At 37.8% G+C, this 26442-nt stretch overlaps 9 protein-coding genes across 9 annotated transcripts; 5 read left to right on the forward strand and 4 right to left on the reverse strand.

Moving 5' to 3' along the window:
* Positions 1-1555: 1555 nt before the first annotated feature.
* BDF20DRAFT_852510 (glycoside hydrolase) lies at positions 1556-3461 on the forward strand. Its single transcript, XM_053080084.1, has 6 exons — positions 1556-1874; positions 1946-1997; positions 2100-2221; positions 2303-2342; positions 2434-2626; positions 2736-3461. The coding sequence occupies exons 1-6, from the start codon at positions 1619-1621 to the stop codon at positions 3291-3293; spliced, it is 1221 nt and encodes a 406-aa protein (XP_052939211.1). The 5' UTR covers positions 1556-1618; the 3' UTR covers positions 3294-3461.
* Positions 3462-3579: 118 nt separating this feature from the next.
* Positions 3580-5070, reverse strand: BDF20DRAFT_814018 (CRAL-TRIO domain-containing protein; the record flags this gene model as incomplete). The annotated part of the gene is made up of 3 exons (XM_053076933.1): positions 3580-4155; positions 4231-4390; positions 4454-5070. 3 exons carry the CDS (start codon positions 5068-5070, stop codon positions 3580-3582), a joined length of 1353 nt encoding a protein of 450 aa, XP_052939212.1.
* Positions 5071-6494: 1424 nt separating this feature from the next.
* On the forward strand, positions 6495-9806 carry BDF20DRAFT_852529 (neutral trehalase). Its single transcript, XM_053080085.1, has 5 exons — positions 6495-6771; positions 6876-6993; positions 7077-7155; positions 7256-8954; positions 9051-9806. The coding sequence occupies exons 2-5, from the start codon at positions 6892-6894 to the stop codon at positions 9580-9582; spliced, it is 2412 nt and encodes an 803-aa protein (XP_052939213.1). The 5' UTR covers positions 6495-6771; positions 6876-6891; the 3' UTR covers positions 9583-9806.
* An 831-nt stretch (positions 9807-10637) lies between these two features.
* On the forward strand, positions 10638-11632 carry BDF20DRAFT_805811 (uncharacterized protein; the record flags this gene model as incomplete). The annotated part of the gene is made up of 4 exons (XM_053076509.1): positions 10638-10776; positions 10935-11069; positions 11139-11425; positions 11528-11632. Coding segments are annotated over 4 exons (666 nt in total), but the record flags the coding sequence as incomplete, so codon positions are not given.
* Positions 11633-14881: 3249 nt separating this feature from the next.
* On the forward strand, positions 14882-15777 carry BDF20DRAFT_813350 (vacuolar import and degradation protein-domain-containing protein; the record flags this gene model as incomplete). The annotated part of the gene is made up of 4 exons (XM_053076868.1): positions 14882-15079; positions 15165-15242; positions 15319-15408; positions 15481-15777. 4 exons carry the CDS (start codon positions 14882-14884, stop codon positions 15775-15777), a joined length of 663 nt encoding a protein of 220 aa, XP_052939215.1.
* A 1076-nt stretch (positions 15778-16853) lies between these two features.
* BDF20DRAFT_814605 (uncharacterized protein) lies at positions 16854-17608 on the forward strand (the record flags this gene model as incomplete). The annotated part of the gene is made up of 3 exons (XM_053076993.1): positions 16854-17022; positions 17113-17288; positions 17360-17608. 3 exons carry the CDS (start codon positions 16854-16856, stop codon positions 17606-17608), a joined length of 594 nt encoding a protein of 197 aa, XP_052939216.1.
* A 1016-nt stretch (positions 17609-18624) lies between these two features.
* BDF20DRAFT_904749 (NADH dehydrogenase 1 alpha subcomplex assembly factor 3) lies at positions 18625-19100 on the reverse strand (the record flags this gene model as incomplete). Its single annotated transcript, XM_053083075.1, has 2 exons — positions 18625-18705; positions 18786-19100. 2 exons carry the CDS (start codon positions 19098-19100, stop codon positions 18625-18627), a joined length of 396 nt encoding a protein of 131 aa, XP_052939217.1.
* Positions 19101-19476: 376 nt separating this feature from the next.
* Positions 19477-25282, reverse strand: BDF20DRAFT_904750 (uncharacterized protein; the record flags this gene model as incomplete). The annotated part of the gene is made up of 12 exons (XM_053083076.1): positions 19477-19667; positions 19692-20063; positions 20174-20310; positions 20387-20633; positions 20710-21061; positions 21126-21328; positions 21424-21495; positions 21606-22001; positions 22078-22192; positions 22264-22428; positions 23091-23753; positions 23852-25282. The coding sequence occupies 12 exons, from the start codon at positions 25280-25282 to the stop codon at positions 19477-19479; spliced, it is 4344 nt and encodes a 1447-aa protein (XP_052939218.1).
* A 582-nt stretch (positions 25283-25864) lies between these two features.
* Positions 25865-26439, reverse strand: BDF20DRAFT_998407 (ribosomal protein S25; the record flags this gene model as incomplete). The annotated part of the gene is made up of 3 exons (XM_053085458.1): positions 25865-25992; positions 26066-26354; positions 26431-26439. 3 exons carry the CDS (start codon positions 26437-26439, stop codon positions 25943-25945), a joined length of 348 nt encoding a protein of 115 aa, XP_052939219.1. The 3' UTR covers positions 25865-25942.
* Between the last annotated feature and the right edge of the window lie 3 nt (positions 26440-26442).

Here is a 26442-nt window from a genome sequence, read left to right on the forward strand (position 1 = left end):
CCTATATATTTGATCTTCAGTTGCCTTGGTTACGAAGTTCATCGTGCCTTAAACCATTTAGAATTGCTCCGCCACGAATACGTAGCCATGGGCAACGTATAGAAAAGCAACATAGCAATGCCGAAGGTATATCTCAAGATGGAGTCTTTTTAACTGAGTTTGCATTTTTTTTTTTTTTTTTTATATTACAAGGTTATACAGGACGCACAACTTATTACATTCTACAAACAGGTACAAGTTCCTTCTTCAGACTTATTCGTTTGCAATCTCTTGTTTTGGCTTCCCACCCCCCTCCAACCCCTCCGGCATCTAATTGACAGCCTTAAATGAAATAGCAAACTTTTGTGTAATTACGATTTTATTTAGAATAATGTCTAAAATAGATAAAAGATACGTACTACTGTCTTTGAACCAGAAAAAGCAATCTTCCCTTACGGCTAAAGAGGCATAAGAATACCTTACCTTGACATGTGATACAAGATAATTTGGGACACAAAGGCACCAAACAAAATTTGGCTTTTGGCTCTGTGCATCCTTTTCAAAGTGGCTTATTGTTCTCTTTCTGAAAACTAAGTAGAATTTGATACAAAAGTAAGATAGATTGAGACGTCGTCATGGTCTATTAGTGTAGAATGGAACATTTTTGAAGATAATGGTTCTTTTAGCTTTTATTTTCTATTTAATTTTTTTTTTTTTACTTATATCAGACTTCATTCTATTGGAGCAAAATATTAAGCTTCATTAAGAAGGCTTCACTTTTTTAAATTGGAGAAAAAGGCAATAATCCCAAAAAAAATAAAGCCTAGTTTTTGTTGACGCGACAAAAGTAGATAAAACTGAAATCCACTGAAACGAAGGAAAAGCTTAGAGAAAAGTCCTACTATTTTCTAACAGAGACACAGTATCAAAGAAGACTATCTGTAAATTCTTTCTCCTCCTTCTAAGAGACAGTCATATATCGGTTATGTATTTCATTGTACCCTCATTCATTTCTATTTTCTTTTGTCGGATCAACGATAACACAAGTCAGGTACAAAAGCAATTACTTGCAAAATGGTGATTGGCAGAAATAATCTTCAATTTGGATAGCTAAACCTTGTTTTTGTACGCTAACGATGACTTTTCGTCTTTTGATTTTTTTCTACCCCTTTCTTTCAAAAGTGTGAACGGTGTCAGGTAGTGATGATGTACCTCATCATTCAATTATACTACGCATTTTGTCACTTAAAACGTGATGAAAAAAGCCATTGCTGCTAAATTTAGGACTTTTTTCTGGAAACAATAAGATCACCATAGCGGACTTTCACAAAATAATGGTCTGTAACTGGAAATCAAACAAATCTGGATATTATGGAATAAAGACAAAGTATATTAGAAAATTTATTAGTCATATATCAAAAGGGAAAAAACCATTCGATGTGTTAAAAGAAAAAGAAGATGAAAAAACCTTTTTAGCAAAAGTAAATAGTAAAAAGGGTCTGTTCACGTTGACGGGTTTTCTTCGGTTTTTTGTAGTTTATTTTATTTTATTTTTTGCATATAAAAAGGCAACCTGTATTTTCGTGATTTGACCGGTTTTCATCTTCATAATATCATCTACTTTTCTTTTTGATTACCAATGCGTTCAAATCATACCCTTTTTACAATACTATTTACACTCTGTTGGGCATTTGTAGCAACTGTCTCGGCTAAGAAAGCGAAGAAATCGACTACAGAAAATATTTATGGCAAGCATAGATTAATCACTTACATTGTTGATTGGGAAGTGCCAAAAGATATCAGTTGGGATAAATTTGATCATGTCGCCTACGCTTTCGCTGAACCTGATAAAGATGGCAAGCTCCAATCTTTTACGTCAAGCAATTTGAAGTCTGGTAAATAATGATTAGTCCTTTACAATATTCACGGATTACGAAAGAAACTGACTCGACATCCATTTGGTTAGTTGTTAGCAAAGCTCATGATAATAAAATCGGTGTCAGTATTAGCGTTGGCGGGTAAGCTTTATCCATGACTTTATATATTCTAGTCATGCTACTTTGAATAAAAGAAATTAGATTTATGTATGTGTGTACTGACTCGGCTTTCTACGTCCGTAGCTGGAGCGGTTCTAGGTATTTCAGTTCATTGGTTGCTTCTGATTCTAAACGCAAGACTCTAGTGAACAATATTGTTTCCATGGTCGATGAGTATGGTTTGGATGGTGTCAATTTAGATTGGGGTAAGAATACAAATGGTTATTCTAAACAATAGGCGGAAAGGTTTTTAACCCATTTTTCATACGTCCTTCTCTTACCGTTAGAATATCCGAACAATCCTGATGGCTTATCATGTAACGAAAGGTAACCATGCAAGCTTTCATTACTGAGCGTAGGTTACTCAGATATTCCTTTTTTTACCAACCTATCCTCTTGTTTTCTACTTAAACCATAGAAATGCTAAGGATACTGCCAATTATTTGCAAATGGTCAAGGACTTGCGTAAATCCCTCAATACCAAATTTCCCAAGGTACACAAGTTGATTACTATTGCTGTCGGTACCTCACCTTTTAATGATGAAAATGAAAAGCCTATAAAATCTCTCGACAATGAATGGGCCACTCAAGTTGACTCTTACTATCTTATGGTAAGTACTGTGCAATGTATTGCGACAATGATGAGAGCTTTCTCTGCCGTTGATGGTGTAAACTTACCCTTTTTGTTTTTTTTTTTTCTTCTCAAACAACTCACTTTAGACTTATGATATTAGCGGCGACTGGAACGAATACACTGGACCTAATTCACCTCTCAAGCCTGGTAAATGGGATTCAAGTGTTCAACAAGCTGTTCAAGCTTGGAACGAAGCCGGTATTCCGAAGGATCAACTCGTTGTTGGTGTCCCTTTCTATGGCACTGCTATGAAGACAAGCCAGCCCGTGACTGGTTCTTCCATTACTGTCAAATTGGCCAAGAAGAGCAGCATCAAGGGCGACAAATATGACGAACGATCCGCTGATGAATGTACTGGTGCGACTGTTTCTTCCTCAGGTAGCTACCAATGGCGTTCCATCAAAGACGCTGGTATAATGAAGAACGAGAATGGTTGGAAGGTCTTCTGGGACAAAACCTCTGTTACCCCTTATGCTTACCATGCTAAGGACAAAAAGTTCCTCACTTTTGACAATGCTAAATCCATCAAGAAGAAGGCTGACTACGTTGTCGATCAACACCTCGGTGGCGCCATGATCTGGTCTTTGGAAATGGATGATTCCAAGAATACTCTCCTTTCTTCACTCCAAACTGTTAGAAACTAAGATATACACACCATGAAGCTATTCATACCTTTGTTTTTTAACCGATGATTCCCCCTCAGCTTTCTGTAAAATATATACATTTCCCGTTTATATATCTCTTATATACATATATTACACCATCTTATAAAGATATTCACTGTTATCAACATCTATATAATAAATATCCACACTTGTAACAAAGCTCGTAAATTCGTTTGGAAAGAAGAAGAAGGACGCAGCGAAGTTTATTGAGGAATTATATTTGTATACTATGGATGCTGAGAAAGGAAAAGGATGAGACGAAGATTTAAACCATTTCTGTTATATCCAAAGGTTGCCAACCATCACTACCGAAATCAAGAATAACACGGCCTTCTGGCGTAAATTGAATCATGCCTTTGGCTTGATACCTTGTAGGGCCTCTTATATCCAGTTCTGCTCTAATACGTGCTAATCGATACTGTGTTGCAAGTGCCCGACGCATATTGAAATTATCACCATCCACAGATTTGGTCTTGATCCAGTCAGCGGTTTCGATCTGGTGTTCTTTGATCATCTCTTGATAGTCATTAAATGCTGCTGTGTCTGGTTTCTTCAAGGTACCAGGAGCCACAGGGTCAATGTCGACAGCCTCATCTAGTGTTTTCTTATCCTTTTCACCGGTAATATTTCCTGGTAAAGATGGAATGTCAACATAGTGTGTCAACTCTTTCAAGTCCTTTGTGAAATGGATTTTGGTAGCGACTACAGGATCCAAAAGAGGTTGAATCAAAGTCCATACTGTAGAAAATACCCATGGTGCTTTGTGAATACATAGACAGCCCAGCGTTTCCGGATAGTATGCCTCAAAACAAGACACCAAGAATTTGACAAAGTCAAAATCCTGTGGATGATGATGCAACATGCTTCAGTTGAGACAGAAATTCAATAGAAAACGCTGCTTCTCGTAATGCCTTACCATATTTTTCAGGGTAAATCCATCCATATTGAACACTATACAAGCAGTATCCACTGGTTGATGGACAATAGCTCGTGAGGTTTCCATAATGTACATTGTCAACAACTTTATCACTTCAGCAGGTTGATCTTCTTTATGGTGATAGCTAACATTAATGAAGCTATAACACCATAATGTTCTTAGTTACTTTTTTTTTTTCTACATAAGACACATCTGTATTTACCATATACCACGACCTTCTTTATCAGGTCCACCCAAAAATGTTTTACCAGCATTCAATTGAGAGACAAAACAATCACCCATACCAGGCTTTAGCCTGTTCAATTCGTCACGCAATCCATTCTCTCCCAAGGCTGTCAAATCATCCAAGCGATACACGATTCGCCAGCGAAGCGCATTGGTAAGCATATCATAAGCTGCCACTAGGTCCCACTTACGAGCACGTAAAAACCTCAACACAACAGCATCTGGATTATCCGTAGCCACCATATTCCAGAAGGTGTTCCGCAAGACCTCGCCAGGAATCAATGGTAAAGCCTTTTCAAGCGGTAATGTGATGAGTGTTGGCTCTGTAGTAGCACCGATAAAAAGATCCTTCTCGCTCGTCTCTTTCTTGGAAGAAAACCACCCTCCTTTCTTACTTGAAGTAGTAGAAGAAGCATTGTCCTCTTGCTGTTTTGGCCTGATCTGCGTCCCCTTTTGTTCAAATAGTTTCAAAAGTCGGCCCCATAATTGCTTGAGCATGGCATTTTCCTTTGCTGTTAAATTACCAATATGACCTGGTAAGAGTTCGGTTGCTGTAGATGTTGTTTTAGAGGAAGGTGCTGGTGAAACAGTCATTATAGTTGTTCTGATTGAAATGAGGGTGAGTTTATGTTATTGTATGAATGTTTTACTTCCACTACAAGTTTTATATATATATATATATATACACGCACTATGTTGTATTTTTCTTTTTTTGTAAACAAGTACCTTTATATACAGAGAAAAAGGAAACAAAATTAAAAGAAGAAGCATTCATTTAAGCTGTTAGAAACGAATGTCCTACAAGAATGACAAAAAGAGTACATTTGTGATGAGTGTAGTAACTTACTTCCAATTTTAGAGAAGGAGGACAGTTAATAACGTTCCAAATGTGCATATTTCTCTTAATGTCTAATTGACTTGCATCTATTTTGCATCCTTTTTGTAAAACCACTTACACAAATTTCCCGCGTGAAAGTCCTTTCTGAGGGAGAAACACATCATCCCATGGCTAGCAAAAAATAAGGCTTTCTGTTGAAGCTAATACTTCTTCTTTTTGTTCGTCTTTTTTGATTTCCCACAGTGTTTTCATGTGGTATCTTATTGAACCATTGGAAGGGATTCTGTGAGAAAAGCATTTGTTACTGGGATCACAAAATTTACTTTCAAGTAACAACAAGTAGAAGTCGAATCGGCCACTGTTTGTTCAAAAGTCAATGGATTTTCGTTTATATTTTGTTTCTCTGTGGGCGAAACTCACACTATTCTTCCGTGTAAAACTTCATTATTTATATACTAAAGCTGAAATAATTTATATGCTTCTCAATGTTGAACAAAGGAAGTTAATCAATTAAAAAGTGTGCACAGACTTTTGTACTCTACTATTTCATTAAGCACATGACTTTACATTGTTCAGCTTAAAAATGCTATTTTTGGTGGAATTTGTTTGGGAAAGCAGTAGTCAGTAATATTTAGTGATGGGGTTGTCTGCAAACAATGTATTCGAAATTTTGAAAATGCAAGAATGAAACGCGAAAAACCTGGAAGGAAAAAAATCTTTCTATGCTAACCTAGTAACACATGAACAAAAAGCAAAGATGCACTCACTGCACTGGGGCATTATTTTTTTTTTATCCAAAGCGCGCATCAATATACACACTCTAAAAAAACACGCTTAGACCATTGACGTGCCCCTTGGCTGTGGCAAATTAATAGTAAAAAAAAAAAAAGGGATACAATTAGTGTTGCTGTAAATCAATAATAAACAAATGACAGAGTAAAAATACGTCATTACAACAGCAATAATATTTATAACTTTTCCTTTAGTTTGATCGCTGTCTTCTAATCATCATGATAACATAAGCAACAGAAAATAGGGAGCAACTTTAGCGAATCAAAATGAGTTACTTTGATGTCATTCTTTGGACGGAAGTTGAAAGTTTTGTTTAGTTTCCGTCACTGTAAATCCAGAACAAAGCCTGAAATTAATTAAAAACTTTCCATTCAATGACTTCTTCTCTAAATGGTTTGAAACTTCTACAAGCAGACTGAATTGTTATTGTTAAAAAAGCTTGCTACAGACACTTTTCAAAATTCCATGTTGTTCAAAAGACATTGTCCATTGTTTGCACACTCGGATAAGAAAGACTACAGATTATCTATGAATCATCGGATTTCGAATATCTAATACTTAATTTGTGCTTATCGACTTCTATAAATGACATTCATGCAAAACCGTCTGAAGTACAAATTTTCATTTTAAGCTGTCAAAAATCAAGCTGCATGTCTAACACATGGGTGTGTTTGAAAATTAAGAAAAAAAAAATTGTAAAAAAGGAAAGAAACACTAAAGGAATTTAACAAAAGTTTCTTTTCCATTCTATTCTTTCAAAACTTGACAGTTTAATAGACAACAGAATGATGGATAACAGACGCGAATCAGTTGACCCTACTGCGCCCCCTTCAACTTATTATACCAGTGGCAGAAATGGACCTCGACATAGAACACGAACTTATACCGTGAGTATGGAAAGAACGAATGGTCTATTCGTTGATTTTTGGTTTTTTTTTTGAGTTTATGATTTTTGACATATTACATTTAGAGAACCGGCTATCGAAGCTTCAATGCAGGTGATTCCCGTGATATAGCAAATTCAGGCATACAGCGTCGTGCCTCGCATGGTAAGTTATTTACTTGTCCCTTCATATGGCTACAGTAAGGCAGAGATTAATCTATATGCATTTATTTTGATGCTTGCTGTTATGTGTGGCAAAAAAACAGAGGATAAAGGAAAGAAGCGTCGTTTTCTTATCGATGTCGAATCTACATTGAAACAAATTTTGGAACAAGAAGATACAGATGGGGATTTCCAGATCACTGTCAACGATATGGGGCCTAAAACACTTTCGCTTGGAACAGCTGATTCTGGTGGATACAAGCGCTTTCAAATCAGAGGTAACTACATGCTGTCCAATTTATTGCAAGAATTAGCCCTCGCCAAGGATTATGGCCGAAGATATGTTGTGCTCGACGAATCCCGCTTGAACGAAAATCCCGTCCACCGATTATCGCGGATGATTCGCCATCTTTTCTGGGACGGGCTTACACGTTGCATTGACGGCGATGGTCTTGAATCTATCTGTGCTGATCCAAAAAATAGATCAAAGGATGTTGCACCGCGAATCTATATTCCTTACGATGAGCATGAAATCTATGATTACTACAAAAAAGTCGCCAATGAAAAGTCTCACCTCAATCTCGATGTTCAGTATTTACCCAAGGAAATTACGCCTGAATACGTCAAGAGCATTAACGATAAACCTGGCATTTTGGCTTTGGCCATGAGAAAAATTGTGAAAGACGATGGTACGGCCGATTTCAAAGGTATCCCTTTCATCGTCCCTGGCGGTCGCTTCAATGAAATGTATGGCTGGGATACCTATTTTGCATCCCTTGGCCTGTTGGCGGATGGAAGAATCGATCTTGTCAAAGGAATGGTCGAAAATTTTGCGTATGAGATCAAACATTACGGCAAGATTCTGAATGCCAACCGATCGTATTATCTCTGTCGTTCGCAACCTCCATTTTTGACCGACATGGCCATAAAGGTGTATGAACAGCTGGATCCCAACAAGGAAGAAGAAAACAAAGCTTGGCTGCGTGAGGTCCTAAAATCAGCCATCAAAGAATACCATACCGTTTGGATGGCAGAGCCTCGACTCGACAAAAAGACCATGCTATCTCGTTATTGGCCCGACGGTGTAGGGGTGCCTCCTGAGACAGAAGCCTCTCATTTTGACCATATTTTGAGTCATTATGCTCTACAGCATAATGTTACCATTGCTGAATTCATACAATTGTACAATGACGGCGAAGTCAAAGAACCTGAATTGGATGAATACTTTTTGCACGATCGTGCTGTTAGAGAGTCAGGACATGATACCACTTATAGATTTGATGGCATTTGCGCCAATCTGGCCACTGTCGACTTGAACGCATTATTATACAAGTACGAAACGGATCTAGCCGACTGTATTAGAGATTTTTTAGATGATGACTTGGAAGATTTCGATGGAAATAAGCAGAAGGCAGAAGATTGGTCAGACAGAGCCTCTATTAGACGACAACGCATCGATCGATATTTGTGGAATGAAAAGGAGGATCTTTATTTTGATTATGACACCAAGAAGCAGGAAATGACAACGTACGAAAGTGCCACCGCTTATTGGATGTTGTGGGCTGGTTGTGCATCTGACGAACAAGCACAAAAATTAGCAAAGAGTCTCTACAAATTTGAAGTGAAGGGTGGTTTAGTTTCCGGTACAGAACAATCCAGAGGCCCGATTTCTATCGACCGTCCTAATCGTCAATGGGACTTTCCTTTCGGTTGGGCACCTCATCAAATCATGGCTTGGGTCGGCTTTGACAATTATGGCATGTCCGACATTGCTGGTCGTTTAGCCTATCGTTTCCTTTACACGTAAGTTGCAACCTACAATTATCAAAAAAGAGTAAGGGATCTATTCTCTTTATACTGATTTTTTTTTTTTTCCTGCGAATGGCCTTTTACGAACAGAATAACAAAATCATTCGTAGACTTTAATGGTGTGGTTCCTGAAAAGTTTGATGTTGTTAATTTATCTCATCAGGTTCAAGTAGAATATGGTAATGTTGGTGTTGATTTCAAATATGTTCCTCGAGAAGGTTTTGGTTGGATGAATGCTTCCTTCGAAGTGGGCTTGACGTTCTTGAGTGTCCAACAACGAAGAGCGTTAGGCACCTTGACCGATCCTGACACGCTATTCAAGAGGATGCTCGAGATTGAAGAAGCCAAACTTTCAGAAGCCGAAAGACGCGAAGCTTTGTCTCGTCGTCGTGTATCTACTATTGCCGCTCGTGAGATCCTTCGTAAAGAATCAGATGCTGTCGTGACAAGAATCAATACAGAGGATATCATGAGACAATCATTCAGTGTACCCAAATCTCCTGAAGTTTTCCAGAACTTCTTGACCGCACCTGCTGACACTATTCAAGAGGAAGACGCAAAGTTATTTCCTGTCTCTAATGAAAGTGATTATCTGGAGCCTCCTGCACCTGTCCATATGTAGACTATTAATTTCATTATTTCTTCTCAACCTTTTCTCAAAGTCATTTATTACTATATATAAACGTAAATCTTTCATCTACGTTCTAGAACAGGGGGGAAAAAAGCAACATAAACGGCTATTGTTATCTTGTAATACTTAATTATATCTGCAAAAATAAATTACATATGGTCCTTTTTTTTCACTTTCTGTCAAAAATCTGCTCTCTTATCAAACAATGTCTGCGTCGTTCTGCTTGTGTTCTGCTTGGAAGGATTACAATTTAAAAATTGTTATTCCCTGGAATGAAAGAGGGCTTCTTAATAGCCCAACAGCAGGAATAACCTGTCATTGTGTGAGGGAATAAAAAACAAGCTCAATCCTAGCAAAGCATCATTTTGTAGACAAGCTGTCTGATAAGTCGATGTATCTGTAACGTAAACTAGCTGGTATTACCTAAAGAGAACAGAAGGTAGATTGTTGCATCCGCCCAGCTCTGAGTGCTTCCAGTCATGTGGTACGCGGATTTCGTGGCATGTGCTTTTGTCGTATTGCTACCTATCTGCATTGTACACAATATCTCATCTATGAAATACCAAATTTAAAATACATTATAAATAAAATAATTTAAAGAGAATTACAAATTATGTACAAAGGTACACTTTTCTCAACATCTCTCTTCTTTTTATTATTTTCGCACTTGCAACTTGGTAAACATGAGTTACATCAGCTCCAGCGTAGTGTCACAGCTTCCTACAGAAATAATAAAGGAAATTTTACGACATCTTTTGCAAAGACAGTCCACGACCTTTTTTGGCTCAAATATCAACTGTTCTCCTGATAACCTATGTAGCTGTCGATATTTCACGTCCTCTTCTACTCAAAATAGAGGAAACGATGAGTGCGAGTCTTGTGTGTGCTGGCAATTAGATCTTTTAAGCGCATCAATGGTATGTAAATCGTGGTACTATATAGGCCTTGAAATGATGAGAATTATGCAAACGAAACATAAAAATAGACGCACACATGCTCTGGAGACCTGGACATCCTTAATAAATCAACCCACGCATCACCGTACCTACCCATTCAGAGCTAAGCTTATACCATTACTCAAGGAATCATGCTTGGCAAGGCTAGCATTTCACAAGCAAGTGCATCATTTGGTAATCGATTTTGCGTCATTTGACACTATACGACAAGAAAGATCGAAGCATAGTGGTGATGCCATAGTCAAGAAAATAGGTAGGGATTTGAATCAGAAAAAATAACCCTATTTTACAAGAGATAGCTTTTTTTTTCCCCTCCTTTCTTTTCTTTTTGAAATGTTGAGTAAGATCTTTTGCTATACATAGTTCACAATGCAGCCGCACTAAGAGAATTAACAGACCTTTTGAATCTGTGCACAAATGTTAATCGGCTGGACATTGTTTATGATGCTAAATTTACAGTGCTGACATCCACAGGAACTCGTGACAAACAGCACCTACAAAAGCAAAATATTGCAGATGACAGTAACAGAAATTGCATATTGTCCACTTCGCTTGTCCTACAACAATTCTTTACACAACATCCTCAAATAGCACAACGGATAAAATGTCTGAATTTCGTGGGATTTAATCCTAACCAGCGTTGTCCTTGCTGTGCAGGGAAGGAGTGGGATCAATACTTATGGCCGCTTTTAGGTTCTTTGACTTCAATAGAAACGATAACCCTCCGGAACGCTTTACCGACAAGTCAAGTTTTTCAAACGTTATGCGAAAACCCAATGCTGAAGAAAATCATTTTTCATAAAACAATGGTCACTCTACCTTTGCGAAGGAAAAAAAGAAAGATAATACAGACAGATGATACGACATATTCATCTTCCGTGTTCAACTCCAATACCACTAGCGAAATCGTAAATAGCATTCATGTCAGACCTGGGATCACCGTTAGCCAACAGGAAGATGAATATGTTACGTCGATACAGCAAATTCCTTCTCAACTATGGTTACAAGTGAAATCCATAGAGATCTACGAGGATATAGACGATGTCACCATTCCAAAAAGTAGAAAATATCTCGATGAGCTTGCATTGAATGTTGGATCTCAGCTTGAAGAGTTTATTTTGCAGTTTGGATCTGAAGAAGATTGCACCTATGGCAAGGAAATGGCTGCAGTAGAAACAACAGCAAATGATCAGTATGATAGTAAGATTGGTATTCCAGATATTACTGTTCCATCATTAGATCCAAACTCGCCTTTGCTCAAGCTCAAGAACAAATGTAAAGATTCATTGAAGCATATTTTACTCATCAATGTTCCTGAATTCTAAACTCTGCGGGGAACGGCGGGGGGGGCCACACTAGCATCCGTGCTTCTCGTGTAACTCTAACTCTCAATTCATAAGGTTTAATAAAAAGTGATCAGTAAAACCATTCTTTATTCACTACAAGCTTACACCCAAAAAAAAAAGGTTCAAACACTCGGAGGTTTGTCAGCAAACCAATAATCGATACTTTCATTGTCTTTTCGTCCCAAGAGAGCTCTTAACAGAGAGTCTTTGTGGCTAGTTTATTTCTACATATCGTCAACTCCTTTTCTCCGCAAGCCACCACTGGCTGGATTGGGATTCAGGTGCAAAAAAAAAAAACCCAAAGAGGATCTTCCCAGAAATAGGATTTGTCGCGTGAAAACGGTAAATTTTGCCATTTTGAATATAATTGAATGTCTAGTATGCCTTGTAGATCATAATAGACCACAACATCTTACCAAGGTGCGTACTAATTCATAAATTGTAAGGAGCATTATGCAAATACGACACATGGATTTAACAAATCTATTCAGACAATACCAGCGTAAAATTGCAATGAACATAGCGACTTGAAAGTTTAAGCTTTTGATGCTAGATTGTCGACTCTCGATGTCATGTACTTAGCTTTCCAAGCAAAAGTACTTGATTTGACAACATTGTGGGTGATATGATGCTAGGAAAGAAACTGACCATTGAGGCCCAACTGGAATCATTCGTAAAGCCGAAAACATGCGTCCCGTCAAAACAGCTGCTGTACATGGTATTGCAAATCTGTAAGTTTACATATATTAAAGCGGGAGGGACGACGGGGAAGGAAGTAAAAAAGCAAAAAATTGACTATCAATTACTGAGGCTCCTGGATATCGTTTTTTCGGGTATAGACAACATCAAGATTTGTATATTATGGTGGATGTTGCGTCACTCATTTTCGCTACCTCCTTGAAAATCCTTGGTGCATTGACAACTAAGAAGAATCTATGCATATTGGCGTAAGCCAGTTCCTCGTTTTGGAACAACAGTATGTACGTCCCCCTCACCTCGCTTGCCTATCTACTTCAAAGCGAGTCATTGACAAGTTCCAAGAGTAGTTGTACAGTATCCCGTTATTAATGTTCTCAAGACAACTTTCTTTTCATTTTAATCAATACTTGGAAATAAAACCATCAGAACGTTTACTCTAGTATTAGTTTCCAGTGTTTGTCCCCTCCTATACACAGTCTTTTATTGTGATAGATAACTTTTGCTAGATGCTTATGAGCAAGGGGCACAGCGAGTTAATTTTTCTGAAGAGTTTATGGAGTTTTCTATTTTCAGAATGCAACTTATTTATCACCTAATAAGCAAAATGCTTGCAACGGCTTAAAAACCCACGTTTGAACCTGAAGTTAGAAATTTCTGCTAATAATCAATAACAACGTCTGAAAGGTTTTTTTGAGGCATGTAATGCTGTATCTGCTGGAAATCATAAAACTTCGCTAGAAGTACTCAAACGACAGATCATTTATTGTTTCAACGGAACTCCATTCTAAAGTCTAATGTGATGTAAATAAGCGTTAATTTTCATGACAATTTTATTTTATCTATTATGACCTTTCTACGTTTAAAAAGGACAAATTGTCTGCGTACAACGAGATAATTAGTTTCAATTGAATGACATATATTGTTGGCTAAAGGACAACTAGTTTTTTACCAAAAGTGATAAGAACGAGTTCACTGTACTGCATTTTTAAGAAGAATATGTCAATTTTTTGGGATAAAAAATGGAACAAATCGTTAATGTAGGAAAACCTGTCGACATAGTGCTGACAGAAAGACATTTGCAATGCAATATCTAACATGTAAATATGTACAAGCCACCTAAATCTCCCGGCTCCTCCTTTTACGGTAATACATGATGGACCATCAACTATTTTTTTTTTTATTTTTTTTTGTATATGTATTAAGAACATGTTGGCTCAGTATTAATATTAACGCTCTTCAGAATTTTATAATTGCAGTTGCTGTGTGCTTATTAATAAGAACATTCAAATGCTTATGCACATGTATCTCGCTTTGCCCGAACAGACCATATCAAATACTTGTGAATTAGACTCATCGAATCAATAACCGCTTTTACCCGTGCTTCCTTTGACCATTGTGGTAATTGTACTTAAAATACTAGTGAAGCCAGAAACCTACTCTTCGCTTGTACAGAATTGTTTTCATGCATTTCGGTTCCGAATAGGACGAGTGGCACGAGTCTACGGTTTCCATGACATTTTCGAGAGCGCTAATTTTTGTTTCGCTCAACTGTATACATAAAATAGAAATATTTTTTTGGTGGTTGAAGACACCTCATAAATTGTTATTGAGCAATAACACTCGCTTTCTTTTGTATACCATCCTATTTTTTTCTCTTTTCGCGTCTTCTGGTTTTTTTTTTTTCCTTTCTGAAATTTTTGCCTGTAGTTCAAACATAGCGGTATCATTTTTCGCATATCTTCCAGCTCCTTCAATAAGCACATGAACAAATAGGGTCCTCAATGGTTGAATTTTGCTACTTGACATTTTTATTGAGTCCAGTCTTAGTGTTCTTTCCTGTCAAATCATAGATCATGTTTTTTTTAAAAAAAAGGATATGAGTATGTTTTCAAAAAATCTATTTTTCAAATCTCTCAAAATTTTAAGGCTTTTGTCTCCTGTCTGTAAACGGTCTTGCATTAAATTGGAAACAAAAAATTCTCCCATATTTTTTTTTATGCTGACTTGTCGTAGCTACAGCTCTTTATTTTATTTTTTTGATTTTTTATTTTTTTAACTTCAAATATGCCGATTCTCTCAGTTACATCATCCGTTAATGCAACCAATCAAAATCAAATTGATAACACACAAAATATATCCATTCCTGTTGAAAAGCCTCAGCAATCCAGTTGTAATGGAGAAGATCCGTCCAGTAGTAGTATGAAAAAAGACAAAAGCACTAATCTCAGTAATGGGGGCCTTGACAACGGTCAAGAAGCTGATACAACACAGTCCTCTACCAATGTGTATATGGCTACCGTTGAATATAATACTGGAAAGAGAAAGAAGATCACTTCCTTGATCTCTCGAAGTGAGGATAACTATCCGGTAGATATATCAGATAGACGGTTTAGAAACTCTAGCTTAGGGGCATTGTACGCAGGTTCACGTTTTAAAGGCGTGCAAAAATGCGGCATCAGTAAATATAATGTTTTAGTAGCCATACAGGTAAAAAAAACCACGCGAAACAGGAGTACTTCTTGGTGAAGCGGCTCAATTGATCATATTGTGTGCATCTTTTCATTGATTATAGCATGTTAATATTGAAGAAAGCAAAATTTGTGGATATCTAAATATTGAAGGATTAACAAATGAATGCCCAGAATTAACTGTAAGCTTCTATTGCTATACGAGAGGAATAGTATTCGCTGCTTCATACCACTGACCTTCTCTCCTTTACTAAATAGACATTCTTTGAAGGTGAAATCATTGGTCCCCATTATTCATTTTTGACTAGAAAATGGCAAGCACAACAATATATTGATGCATTACATTGGGTAAGTTAATGCAAGTAGATTGCGATTCAGCCTTTAAACCTTTCTAATTTAGTGAACCTATATGAAAAAAAGGGCAAGTTTCCTTCATTTGAACCGTATCTTCACAATTTCAATGACGATGATTTTACATACGACCCACTGGAGAATGACTTTATTTATATGCGTTGGAAGGAGCATTTTTTAGTACCTGATCATTGTGTTAATAACATCGAAGGAGCTAGTTTTGCTGGATTCTATTATATCTGTTATCAACGATCAACAAACAAAATCAAAGGATTCTACTTCTATCACAACAATCCAGAGTGGTTTCAACAGTTACTTCTCGAACATGATGAAGATCATTCTTTTGCTACGTTCGAATTCCGTTAAAAAGCATTCAGCAAAAGTTCCTTTCGCAGATGCTGCGACTGTTAAACATCAAGACTTACAGACTTGCTTTTATACCTTCTTTTCTGTACATATATAATATGTCTTCCACTGACCTTTTTTGCAACTCAAAGGAAACTTACGCTATATTATCGTACACAAATCATATCCCTCCGATCCCTTGCAGCCATTTTGTTCAGCGTATTGAATTCATTCGTTTATTATTATTTAACTTATCGTATAACTTTTCATCCGAAGCTGTTTCATCTTACATAAAACTATCAAGATGGAGACACTCAACTGAACCAATTTGATGAATGATGTTTTTACACTCTTGGGTGCAGGGATGCTTAGAAGGATATACTAGGTAAGATTAGCACATGCTTAGGTGCAAAGGCATGGAAAGTTTTGGAAGTTATCTGTGCGTTCGTGATTCGTCTGTGTGCATATGTGTAACAATAATTGGTTAGCTTTGAACGAGATAGCTTAAAAAAAGCTTCTACATGTCTGCATTCTTTGAACAGTACTAAACAACCAATGCAGGGTAGCACCATTGCTTACCGTATGATATGATGCTACGCTCTTTCAAGGTTTTGAAATCCATTTATAACAAGCCAGTACCAGACCTGACATTAACCTGGAGGATGGCTTTTCACATTATTGTTTAGTTTTTTCTTCTTGGCTTGTTCCCATGACCTGATTCCAGGCAACACAGGCAAATACAATTTTTAGAGGTATTAAAATCTCGAACTTTCATATGTTTGGTGAAGGATTCTTTGGTCTATGCTTCGGGAAGATGCGGTGGCCCAAACTTGACAAAAGGTAGAGACGATAACCGCGTCATATGAGCTTCCCCCTTAAACTTTGTGTTTCAACGTTTGAATGTCATTTAAGAGGATACTTTTATATAATGATTCTCGCTTACAATCCTCATTATTCTCCTACTTTCTCTACTTTTGCTTTCTTTTTTTCTCCCTCCAAATCACATATTTGAATTGCTTATTACTTATAGTGGGTGCATCATAATGGGCCAAGCAGCTTCAATCACATTAAGCAATAAATCTAATTTGTTGGTCGATATGGACGACTTTTCCAACCGCTTTCATAAAGCGACCGTATCAACAATAACCGTCCCTATGGTCATTATCGCTTTTCCTCTTTTGAATGCATACAAATTTAGCGAAACTGAATATACAGGTGTAAAAATCGTTGACAGTGCTATAGGTGGTTTATTAGGCGTTGTAGGATGTAAAGTATAATTAAAATTGTATCAGGCATCATGTACTCTTCTTGCATTGCATTATCATTGATTATACCTACTCCCTTTTTTTTTTGCAGGGCCATTATCACCTTTCGTTGCATTCTGGTCTGTATACCAAAACTTATTTATAGAAGAACCTAGCAAGTCTTCCGAAGTATCTTCAGAGATGAAGAGCAAAGTTAGAAGAGCAATGGGAATGGATTGCGATAACTTTTACAATATTGCCGTGGTGGGTGCAGCAGGAACGGGAAAGGTTAGACAACTTCAGTATGTCCATTATTGAAGTAACAGAAGATAATGTTTTTCTTTCTCTCACAACAATAGAGTTCTGTGGTGAACGGGATCTTAGGCTACCCGGATACGGATCGATATGCTGCTGCGACGCATGAAAGTGACAACATCAACTATGCACATAGCCAAGAGCCGAGAGGTTATCGTCATCCTGAATTAAGGAGGATGATCTTGTGGGATATGCCAGGTGCAGGTACCACGGACAACAATGAAACTACGTATTTTGACGATTACTATCTAAAAGCATTTGACTCTTTGATCATTGTCACAGCAGAACGGTAAGTTTACTTTGTAGACCAAATTCTGTGTTTAGCCAAATTTGGCGAAACCGAAATTACTTGTGTTCAGCATGTATTTGGAAAAGCACGGAGAATGACTTATTGTTTATACGTAGATTGCAGACGATTGATTTAAATATAGCAGCGAAGGCGCAACAATACAGCATACCTGTCCTATTCGTCAGAAATAAATGTGATCAGGTACAGCATACTTCTTTTTGCTATTCCGTCAATTTCTTCGTTTTAACCAAGTTTGTTGATGTGATATGAACAGTCCGTTGCTTCTAAAATAGTTAGGTATCAACAACAATCCGATACAGTCACTAGTATCAATACACTATGGGCTAAAGCAGTCGGTGAGCTAGTAAAAGAAGTTCGAAAAACCATTTATAAACAGCTGAAAGAGAATAAAATCAGTGCAAAAAAGCTCTTTCTGCTATCTGCTTGGACATTGAGAGAATTGATGGCAACCGTGAATCACCCAGAGTATCTGCAAAATGATATCCGCGTTATCGATGAGCAGCGTTTTGTCCAGGCACTTATGGATGCAGTTCTGAGAAAAAGAAGGAAGCCGTCTCCAGATACAGTTAAATTTCAACAGACTGAGTCGTCCACTAGCAACGAGATGAATAATCCGGTTGACAGTGGCATTTCGATACATGATAATCCGCACACACGGAAAAAAATCGCTACAGTGTAGACCTTATTGTCTATTGTATATTGTTATCCATCTTTCCTCCAATATAAAACTTTGTATATACCCTATTGCAGACAAAACAACTATTCATAAGCTGATTCTTTTGAAAAGCCCACACCAGCAAATAAATAAACATTGCAAGTATGGATCCTCTTTTTCCCTTTTTTTTTGTTAGCATCCTCCTCGATCATACATAGCCGCTGCTTCTTTTGTACAAAAAACCTAATTTGCACTTGTAACCATGTTTTGCAACCGGCATACTGAAATTAATAGTGTGTACAATAACATCAATAAATTTGTTCGCTTATGAAAGACAATTCTTTTTATTCATCAAGTGGTAATAAAGCCGCTGCTACTCTCCTTCCTTCTTCCGCTAACACATTGTACGTTGCAGCTGCATGTTTCTACATAAACAGATGGCAAAATTTGCTTGTAACTAAAACCGTCTCTTCCATCATCTTTTTTTAAATTGCATTAAACTTACTGTATTCATTTGATCAACTTGGATGCCCAGTTTGAAAAAAAATTGGCGAATATGTTCTGGAATAGGGGCCATATCTCTACCTGTGCCGAACATAATCAATTCGGGTTTGGGCGAAACCAACTCAAATATTTTGAAGGCATCCAAGCTCCAATCTTTCATAGGCATATGTGTATTCTCTGACCGAGGCGGTGTTCTCCACAAAAATGGTGTTCCGTTTATTAAGATGAGAGGTTGCTCGACTTTTATATTATTCGATAAAACAAAGCCTTTCTTTGTGATAATCTCAAAACCAACATTGGCTCCTCTATCAAACATGTTGTTAAAGTCTGCCAGCATGCTGTGTGGAATAGCGTTGTTGGCGACAGGCTTTGGAGTTGCCTGATTCGCAATTTTAGAGGGATCTACCTCGGCCTGAGTCCATGCTTCATCAATGTCACTACCTGATTGTTTGTCCTTAAACAGAATGAGGGCTGAGCTGAAGTTGCTCTTTTGTAAAAGACAGGTACTTTGCTTGCTTTTGCGAAGGTTGTTTATGAAAATTGAACGCAACATTACAAACAATTTAGAATAGTAAATATAAAAAATCTGGGGTAAAGTTAAAAAAAAAAAAAAAAACCACAATTGTTGGCGAGGGAGTTCTAATGCTATTCCTACTACAGCCCAGATCAAAGAACTTATTTATTATACATCATTACACGTCCTTTTTAGCATCTAATAGCTTTTCAACTAATCCCTCCTTCGGAAAGGTACCGATCTTAACTTCTTCAGTATCTTCTTCTATATCATCTATGCGGAAAATGCTTCGTCTTGATCGTAGTTGCTTGTCACTCTCCTCGCTGATTTTTTCGGTTATCTCGCCATTCGCAGTATGATTTTGATGGACTGTAGTTGAATGGTTAGGCATACTTGTCATTGCCTCAACTTTGATAAATCCCTCATTGCTTCCAATGCTACTAATACTATTGGAACGGCTTCTATTGCGAGAAGATTCACCGCCACTTATGGAGCCACTACGACTACGTCCACTTATATTATTATAGAATTTGTCCAAAAAGAAGAACACATCGTCAGCCATGTCCGAGTCATCTGTTCTGGTCCAGTTGAAGATGTTCTTATCATCTAACCAATTCATACGTGTCACTTGCTGGAAGAAACCGCTAGCAATTTTAGGTAATTTGCTTGGGGCCGAAGTCCAAGATAAACTACCAGTGCTGGTGGTACGACTGGAAGCAGTGATTGTAGTCGGTGATATTTCGATGGATCTTGAGATATAATTGGCTGCATTATAAAGATGCAAAATAAATGGTTAGCATTGTTAAAATTCTTATTAGATTATGTTGTGCAATTAAGTCATCTTGATACACAAAATAGTATTACATTGCCCTTACCGTCAAAATCGGGAAATACCTTGGGCCCATACTCATTGATCAGTTCCGTTATACTGACTGAAAGTTTTTCACGGCTTTGCCGAAGGGTTTCCGCTCCTTGCGGGTCCATGAGTGCCATTATTGTTGGCTTTATTGATCTACAAAAGTCAATCATTGTGTCAATATGAAATGAGGGTAGGTATTGAAAGAAGCCCGATTGAAAAGATAGCTTACTTGAATATGTCGTGGCCGATTTCTCCAAACTTCATACTCGCATAGGAAACAAATGGCAAACAACACCAAACAGCAAATGGAATGAGTAACTTCCATTTAAATGCTAGATCAGTTTGTAGTACAACGACGAACATGACCAAACTATAGGTTGCATATAATGTGGGTATTAATACTAAGCCAACCAACAATTTCCAAGTTGCTAACACATCACGTCCTGCGATCTTGACTGTTGAGCTTTTCAAGGCAGCTGTTGAATTTAGGGTGGAATTTGCGTGAGCGATTCTTCAATAATAAATGCAAATAATTATTTGATATTGCGTTACCTTTTGCCTTTTTTTCGCTGATGAGCTTAGCAACAATAACAACGGGAAGATTCAAAATAGCGCCAGGAAAGGACCATAAACCCAAAAAGATGAGAATCGAGATACGCTTCATTAATAGATACAAGAGTCGACCATTATTCTCCGTTGTCGTTTTGTTCACCTGATGATCTTTGATGCCGTAGTATTTCAACAACTGATTGTAAGCCATCACTTTTTGTTCCAAGTCATTCACCTTGGGATCGTCTTTAAAGACATTATATCCGATCAAGAATCTTCTGTTTAAATCCACTACTTGTGATAAGTGTAACTTTGTATGGGCTGGTTTATACAATCGTCTAGCAGCTTGTATCAACTACGCGATAGAATATAAATGAATGAATTGATATGATGGCATAGAATTTTCTTCTTGCTCCTACCATAAGTGTCTCATAACTTCCCGCATTAATTGTAACTGTTTTCAAAGCATTATAAATATTGTCCAGTAACGTAGAGCAGGCTTCTCTCTTCGACGCGCCTCCTGCTTTAAATTTCTGTACGAGTTCAGAAGAAACGGTGATTGGACTTCCAAATTCAATAACAGCACGAGATCGAAAGCGATGAGCATGAAAGTAATTCAAACCTTAATACATAGAAAGGAATTGAAAACAAAAAAAAGAAAAAAAAAAATTAGCTTTTCTTTGATCTGTCTGTTCGCAAATCAAAATTATTTTTTACCGCAAGGAACAATTTTGACGTCCAAACCGTCATATTTCGCCATGGCGCCTAAGGCCATCAATGTGACACCGGCTGATAATGTTTGCATCAATCCCCAACAACAATAGCAAATAAAGTTGTATTTGTTATTGTCTTGGATAAATACATTCGTCCGCTGATTTTCGAAGAATATGTCATCTTACCTTTCAATGGCAACATGGCAGCTCTATCATGGCTTCCGCCTTCAGGAAAAATGGTGATACACCCGCCATCGTTCAATTCTTTATGGACCGCTTTGTATACCTTGTCTTGCTCGACGTGGGGCATGCATTTATAAGCTGTTCCTTCTGACCTAGTCAATACTTCCAAAGCTTTCAATTCTTTGAATTCTCGTTTAATCAAAACTTCAGTGTCTGAAATAACCTTGTCTATTTCAGAAACACCTACACCTTTAGGTAAAACAATTGAATCCTTGGGCCGTAATTGTTTGGTGAATTGGGTATCAATGCCTGTGATTCGAAGAGGATCTGTTTTACGATTCAATAATTGGATTCGGCCTTGCCCTGGTTTTGCTAAATCTTGTGGACGTATTACAGGAACTAGATAGGGAAGAATGTGAGTCAAGATATAGGAGCAAGACAGATGGCAGAATAAATGATAAAAAGACTCCCTTACTTGCACCAATCATTCTGGCAAAGGTCCCTATACCTTTTTCATGCATTGATTTTTCCGCTATCAAAAATGAAGCACTTCTTCGGCATTCTCTCATAAGGATAATAGGATCGACGAACTTTGGTTCGAAGAGTTCGGATCAGTACGCCATAAACTACACGGGAAAACATTTGAAATGTCAAAACTCACTTGATTTGCATGGGGAGCAGCAACGAATATAACTGGCCCTTCTTTGGGTATCTTGTGTGAGCCTCTTGATCTCACTTCTCTGAAGAAAATAGTCAACATAATGTTGAAAATCCACAGAGCTAGGTTATAGGTGAATCTTTGTACAAACGACTTCATCAGTGTATTCTTTTATTATAACATTTACAAAAAAAAAAAAGGAAAAGGTAGGAAGGGAATCGAATAAAAGATGATGAAAAAGTTGAGAAATAGAAAGAAAGAAAGGTAGTCAGGGCAAAAGGGAAACAAGAATTTAAAAAATCCTGGATTGTGGTTACAATATAGCCTACACTGCTATTATAAGCTTTTTAGTAGCAGTTTGCACAGCTGTATATTTTTCTGAGTACATTTAGCTCAGTTTCAACCTTATTAAGTTGTACCATCACCATCACATAATGTTCCTTAAAACACGTCAACGTATATTTGAAGGCATTCCGTCACAACTAAAAAGCATCTCACTAGGGGGTTATTTACGTTTATTTCGAGCAAACCATATACACATTAAGTGGAGAGAAGGTATCTCATTGTATTTTAAGCATTTGGAATGAAACAAGAATCAAACCTGTAGCCCTTCAGTGGCATGATGCTTTTCTATTTAATTGTTAACATGTCAATGTAGGGAAAGCTGTGTATATAAATAGCTGTCTTATTGTGAAGGTGATAAGTAAGCTTTTCTTGCTTAAAATTGAATGTTGTTATTGATATGAAAGGTTAATGTACAAAATTATTTTAGTGTTTAAACGGATTGGTTTTGCCATCCATGATCAGTGAACCTAGGGTTCCTTCTTTACAACATCCATCTCTTGTAAAACCCTTAGCCACTCAGTACCTGCTTCCTTCCTCATCGCTTCAATTCGTTTTCTAAACGCCTCTGAAGAGTTTGTCGAAGAACCATTTGTCGTCGCTAAATTACCGTTGGACGCATGGTCCGAAGAACCGAGAAGTGAGGATTTTTCAGCTGTTTTAGTGTTCTTTTTACTCTTCCGTGATTGAACAGAAGTTGCTTTGTTTGCCACCTTAGCATCGTATTGAACTGCATCTTCCAAATCTGCTAATCGGTGTACATGTTTCTTGTTGCTGCTGCTCTCTTCCGAATTTGCAAAAGCAGCTTCAGGTATTCCGTTGGTTTTAGCCTGTCCCAACCGAACCTGCCGTTTGTTATTCTTTGTTTTGGCTCTGACTAATTTGTTTGCTTTTGCAGATGAATCGACAGATTTGTCTTCTAACGTAGTTTGTGGTGTTGGCCATTTCGTGGCAGTAGTTGCTGTACTCGTCGTTGTAACATCGTCCGGTTTTCTTACAATATTGACCGCAGCAGTATTGGATGATGCGCTGGGAGAGGGTGCTGGTGTTTTGATACGGCGCCGTTCAGCAAATGTTGGTTTTGTACCGTCTAGTTGAATGTCAAGGTCATTCTTTTTGAATACATTGAATATTTCAATTCTATAGTCATCCTAATACAGTATCGAAAAGCGAAACATGTGAGCAATAGGATTACTTTCTCATTTAAACAAAAAGAGGGTGGGAGGGTGGGAGTCCTTATTTGGTTTACCTGCAATTTGGTAAAGGGATTTCCTTCCACCCATATATCATGGATATTAGGTAATGGAGTTAATCTGCCAACCTCAGCACTGTCCTCGATACGGTTATCCCGTATGTCGAGCCTTTCTAAAGCCCATAAACGATCTAAGCCAGCCAATACTGTTAACCGATTTCCTCTCAGATCCAATTCTTGAATATTCCCTAGCACTGTATTAATGCCCGTTATAAATGATATCATGTTGTGCGATAAATTCAAGGATGTTAAATTGAAGAGTAGGGATAATGCAGATGGTATATCAATTAATAAGTTGCTAGACAAATTCAGATGCGTTACACTTCGAATATGCTGGACGAGCTCATCATCGATTGTGGTTAAGCTGTTATCTTGGAGGGATAGCATTTTAAGATTCGGCCACAAAGAAGAGAGTGTGCTTTGTTTATCAGAAGCTATGGTTGCTTCAGATGGTGAAACGGGTGCTGCTGGTACCTTTATTATATCTATTGCGTTATCAACTGATCCTGATTTGATAATTAAGCTTGTCAACTGTGGTCGTACACTATCCAAATCAACACAACGAGGACTCGTGTTGGATAGTTCTAGGAACTTTAAGCTTTTAAAACAATGTAAAGGCAGGACGATGGAGCCATCTTGCGATAAAGGTTGTTCATAGCCACGAATGGTGCGCTGACTGGTGACACGTTTTCCCTGAGTATCTGCCATTAAATTCATATGTAATCGAAGTGATGTAACTTTGCTTAGGTAACGGTGAATATAAATAATATCCTCGTGTAAAGGGCGTTCTGCTGCTAATGCTGATTTTTTATTAGACCAAAATTGCCAGCCGGTAGAAAGAGACAGTGTCGACATAACTGACCCTACAGACATTATCGATGGAGGCTTTCTATCTACATGAGCATTTTCAGTCATATTTGATGTTGTTTCAGTTTCAACGAGACCGTTCGCTGGGACAGGTAAAGGAGATTCTCCTCCCTCTTCTAATCCCAATTGTTCAAATTGCACAAGTAAGAAATATAAATAGTGGATATCCAAAGTCAAACATGAGCGTTGCGGTATGTAGGGTATATTGGCGATAGCCGTTGTTTCAGGCGAAGCCGCGCCTAACAACGACATATATGGAAAGGGTATAGTGTTTAAAGGGTTCGACCGTTGTCGTGCACTGTTATTATAAGCGTCATTCATTGATGATGACGAGACTGAACGCGCCGAAAGTGATCTGTTGTCTGATGCATTAGAAGACCAAAGTGAGGTGAAGGCTCGAATTAGACTTGGAGAATCCTCGACAGACTCTCTCACAACAACAGGAGGTGGAGGTTGAGACAAATTCAATGTTGATTGAGGCAACAAAAGTCGTCCCTCGTTTGCCTCTAAATACTGCCTCAAAGTCCTGATAAACTGTTCACCTGGAACGGAAAGTGTCATCTTTTCGCGAGAAGATGCAACTTTGCTAAGTTGAGGGGTGATGCTTGAACAAAAAAAAAATCAAAAGTTGCAGAAAGCATTGTTCATAATACATAAAGCAGCAGGACAAAAAAATGGCGGTAATTCAATATGATGTAATGTCTGTTCTTTTGAGAACGTACATTGCTCAAAGAGCTACTACACAATCTTTTCAAAGCAATTCATCTGCGCCGCATATGACTTGGAAGATGCTTAGATTGGGTATGATTTTCTATGCCGTGTCTTCTGTTGAATACACCGATGGCAAGACGCCCCATAAACCTCTTTAATTATTCACGATTTTCTCTTCCAGAAAACAATCAGAAAAGGAAGCACGATATCTCAAAAGCTCCAGTGTATAAATACACTTGACGATATTGTCTTATACGCAGATACAGTTAGAACTTACTATTTTTGGCACAGCCATCATCGATCCTCAATGTTCTTGTACGCGAATAGAAAAAATAATAAAAGAAAAGCTCCATTCCGCTTCGTAACACTGTAAAAAAGTCTCAATCTGTCCAACACTAGCTAGTGGTCATTTAATCTATGCATCTGTTAGAATTTGATTCGAACTGAAAGTGTTTCATAAGAATAGTTTATTTCTTCAATTGTGTAGAAATATAACGAATGCGTCCCACTTTATTCTTCGTCAGCAGCAGCGGCCTTCTTTTCATCGCCAGTAGCACGAGCTATAGCAAAAAAAGGGTTAACGACCACAGTCTAAGAACAAAATAATGAAATAAAGAAAAAGTATGTACTTACTGTAGATGATTTGAGCGTGGTGACGAGAGACGGGTTTAATCAAACCTTGAGCTTCGAGTTCACGAATAGCAAGACGAGCCAAAGAACCGTTCAACTTGAGACGATCGACCAAGACGGATTGAGAGATGAGCTTGTAGGTGGGAACTTCCTTCATCATACGTTCGTAGGTAGGCTTGTCGAGCATGACAATGTTGTTGGCCTTATCCTTGACCTTCTTGGCGGACCACTTCTTCTTAGCCTTCTTACCACCAGATGAGGAGCTGGGCTTACCGGCAACGTCTTTCTTAGCCTAAATTACGAATCAGTGCAGTAGCATTGAGAAAATGCAAGAAGGTCAGTTTCCATAAATTCAATCAGTTGGTGACCCATCCCATTAT

Source organism: Mycotypha africana (genome assembly GCF_025528875.1).
Source record: "Mycotypha africana strain NRRL 2978 chromosome Unknown BDF20scaffold_2, whole genome shotgun sequence".
NCBI classification, from domain to species: Eukaryota; Fungi; Mucoromycota; class Mucoromycetes; order Mucorales; family Mycotyphaceae; genus Mycotypha; species Mycotypha africana.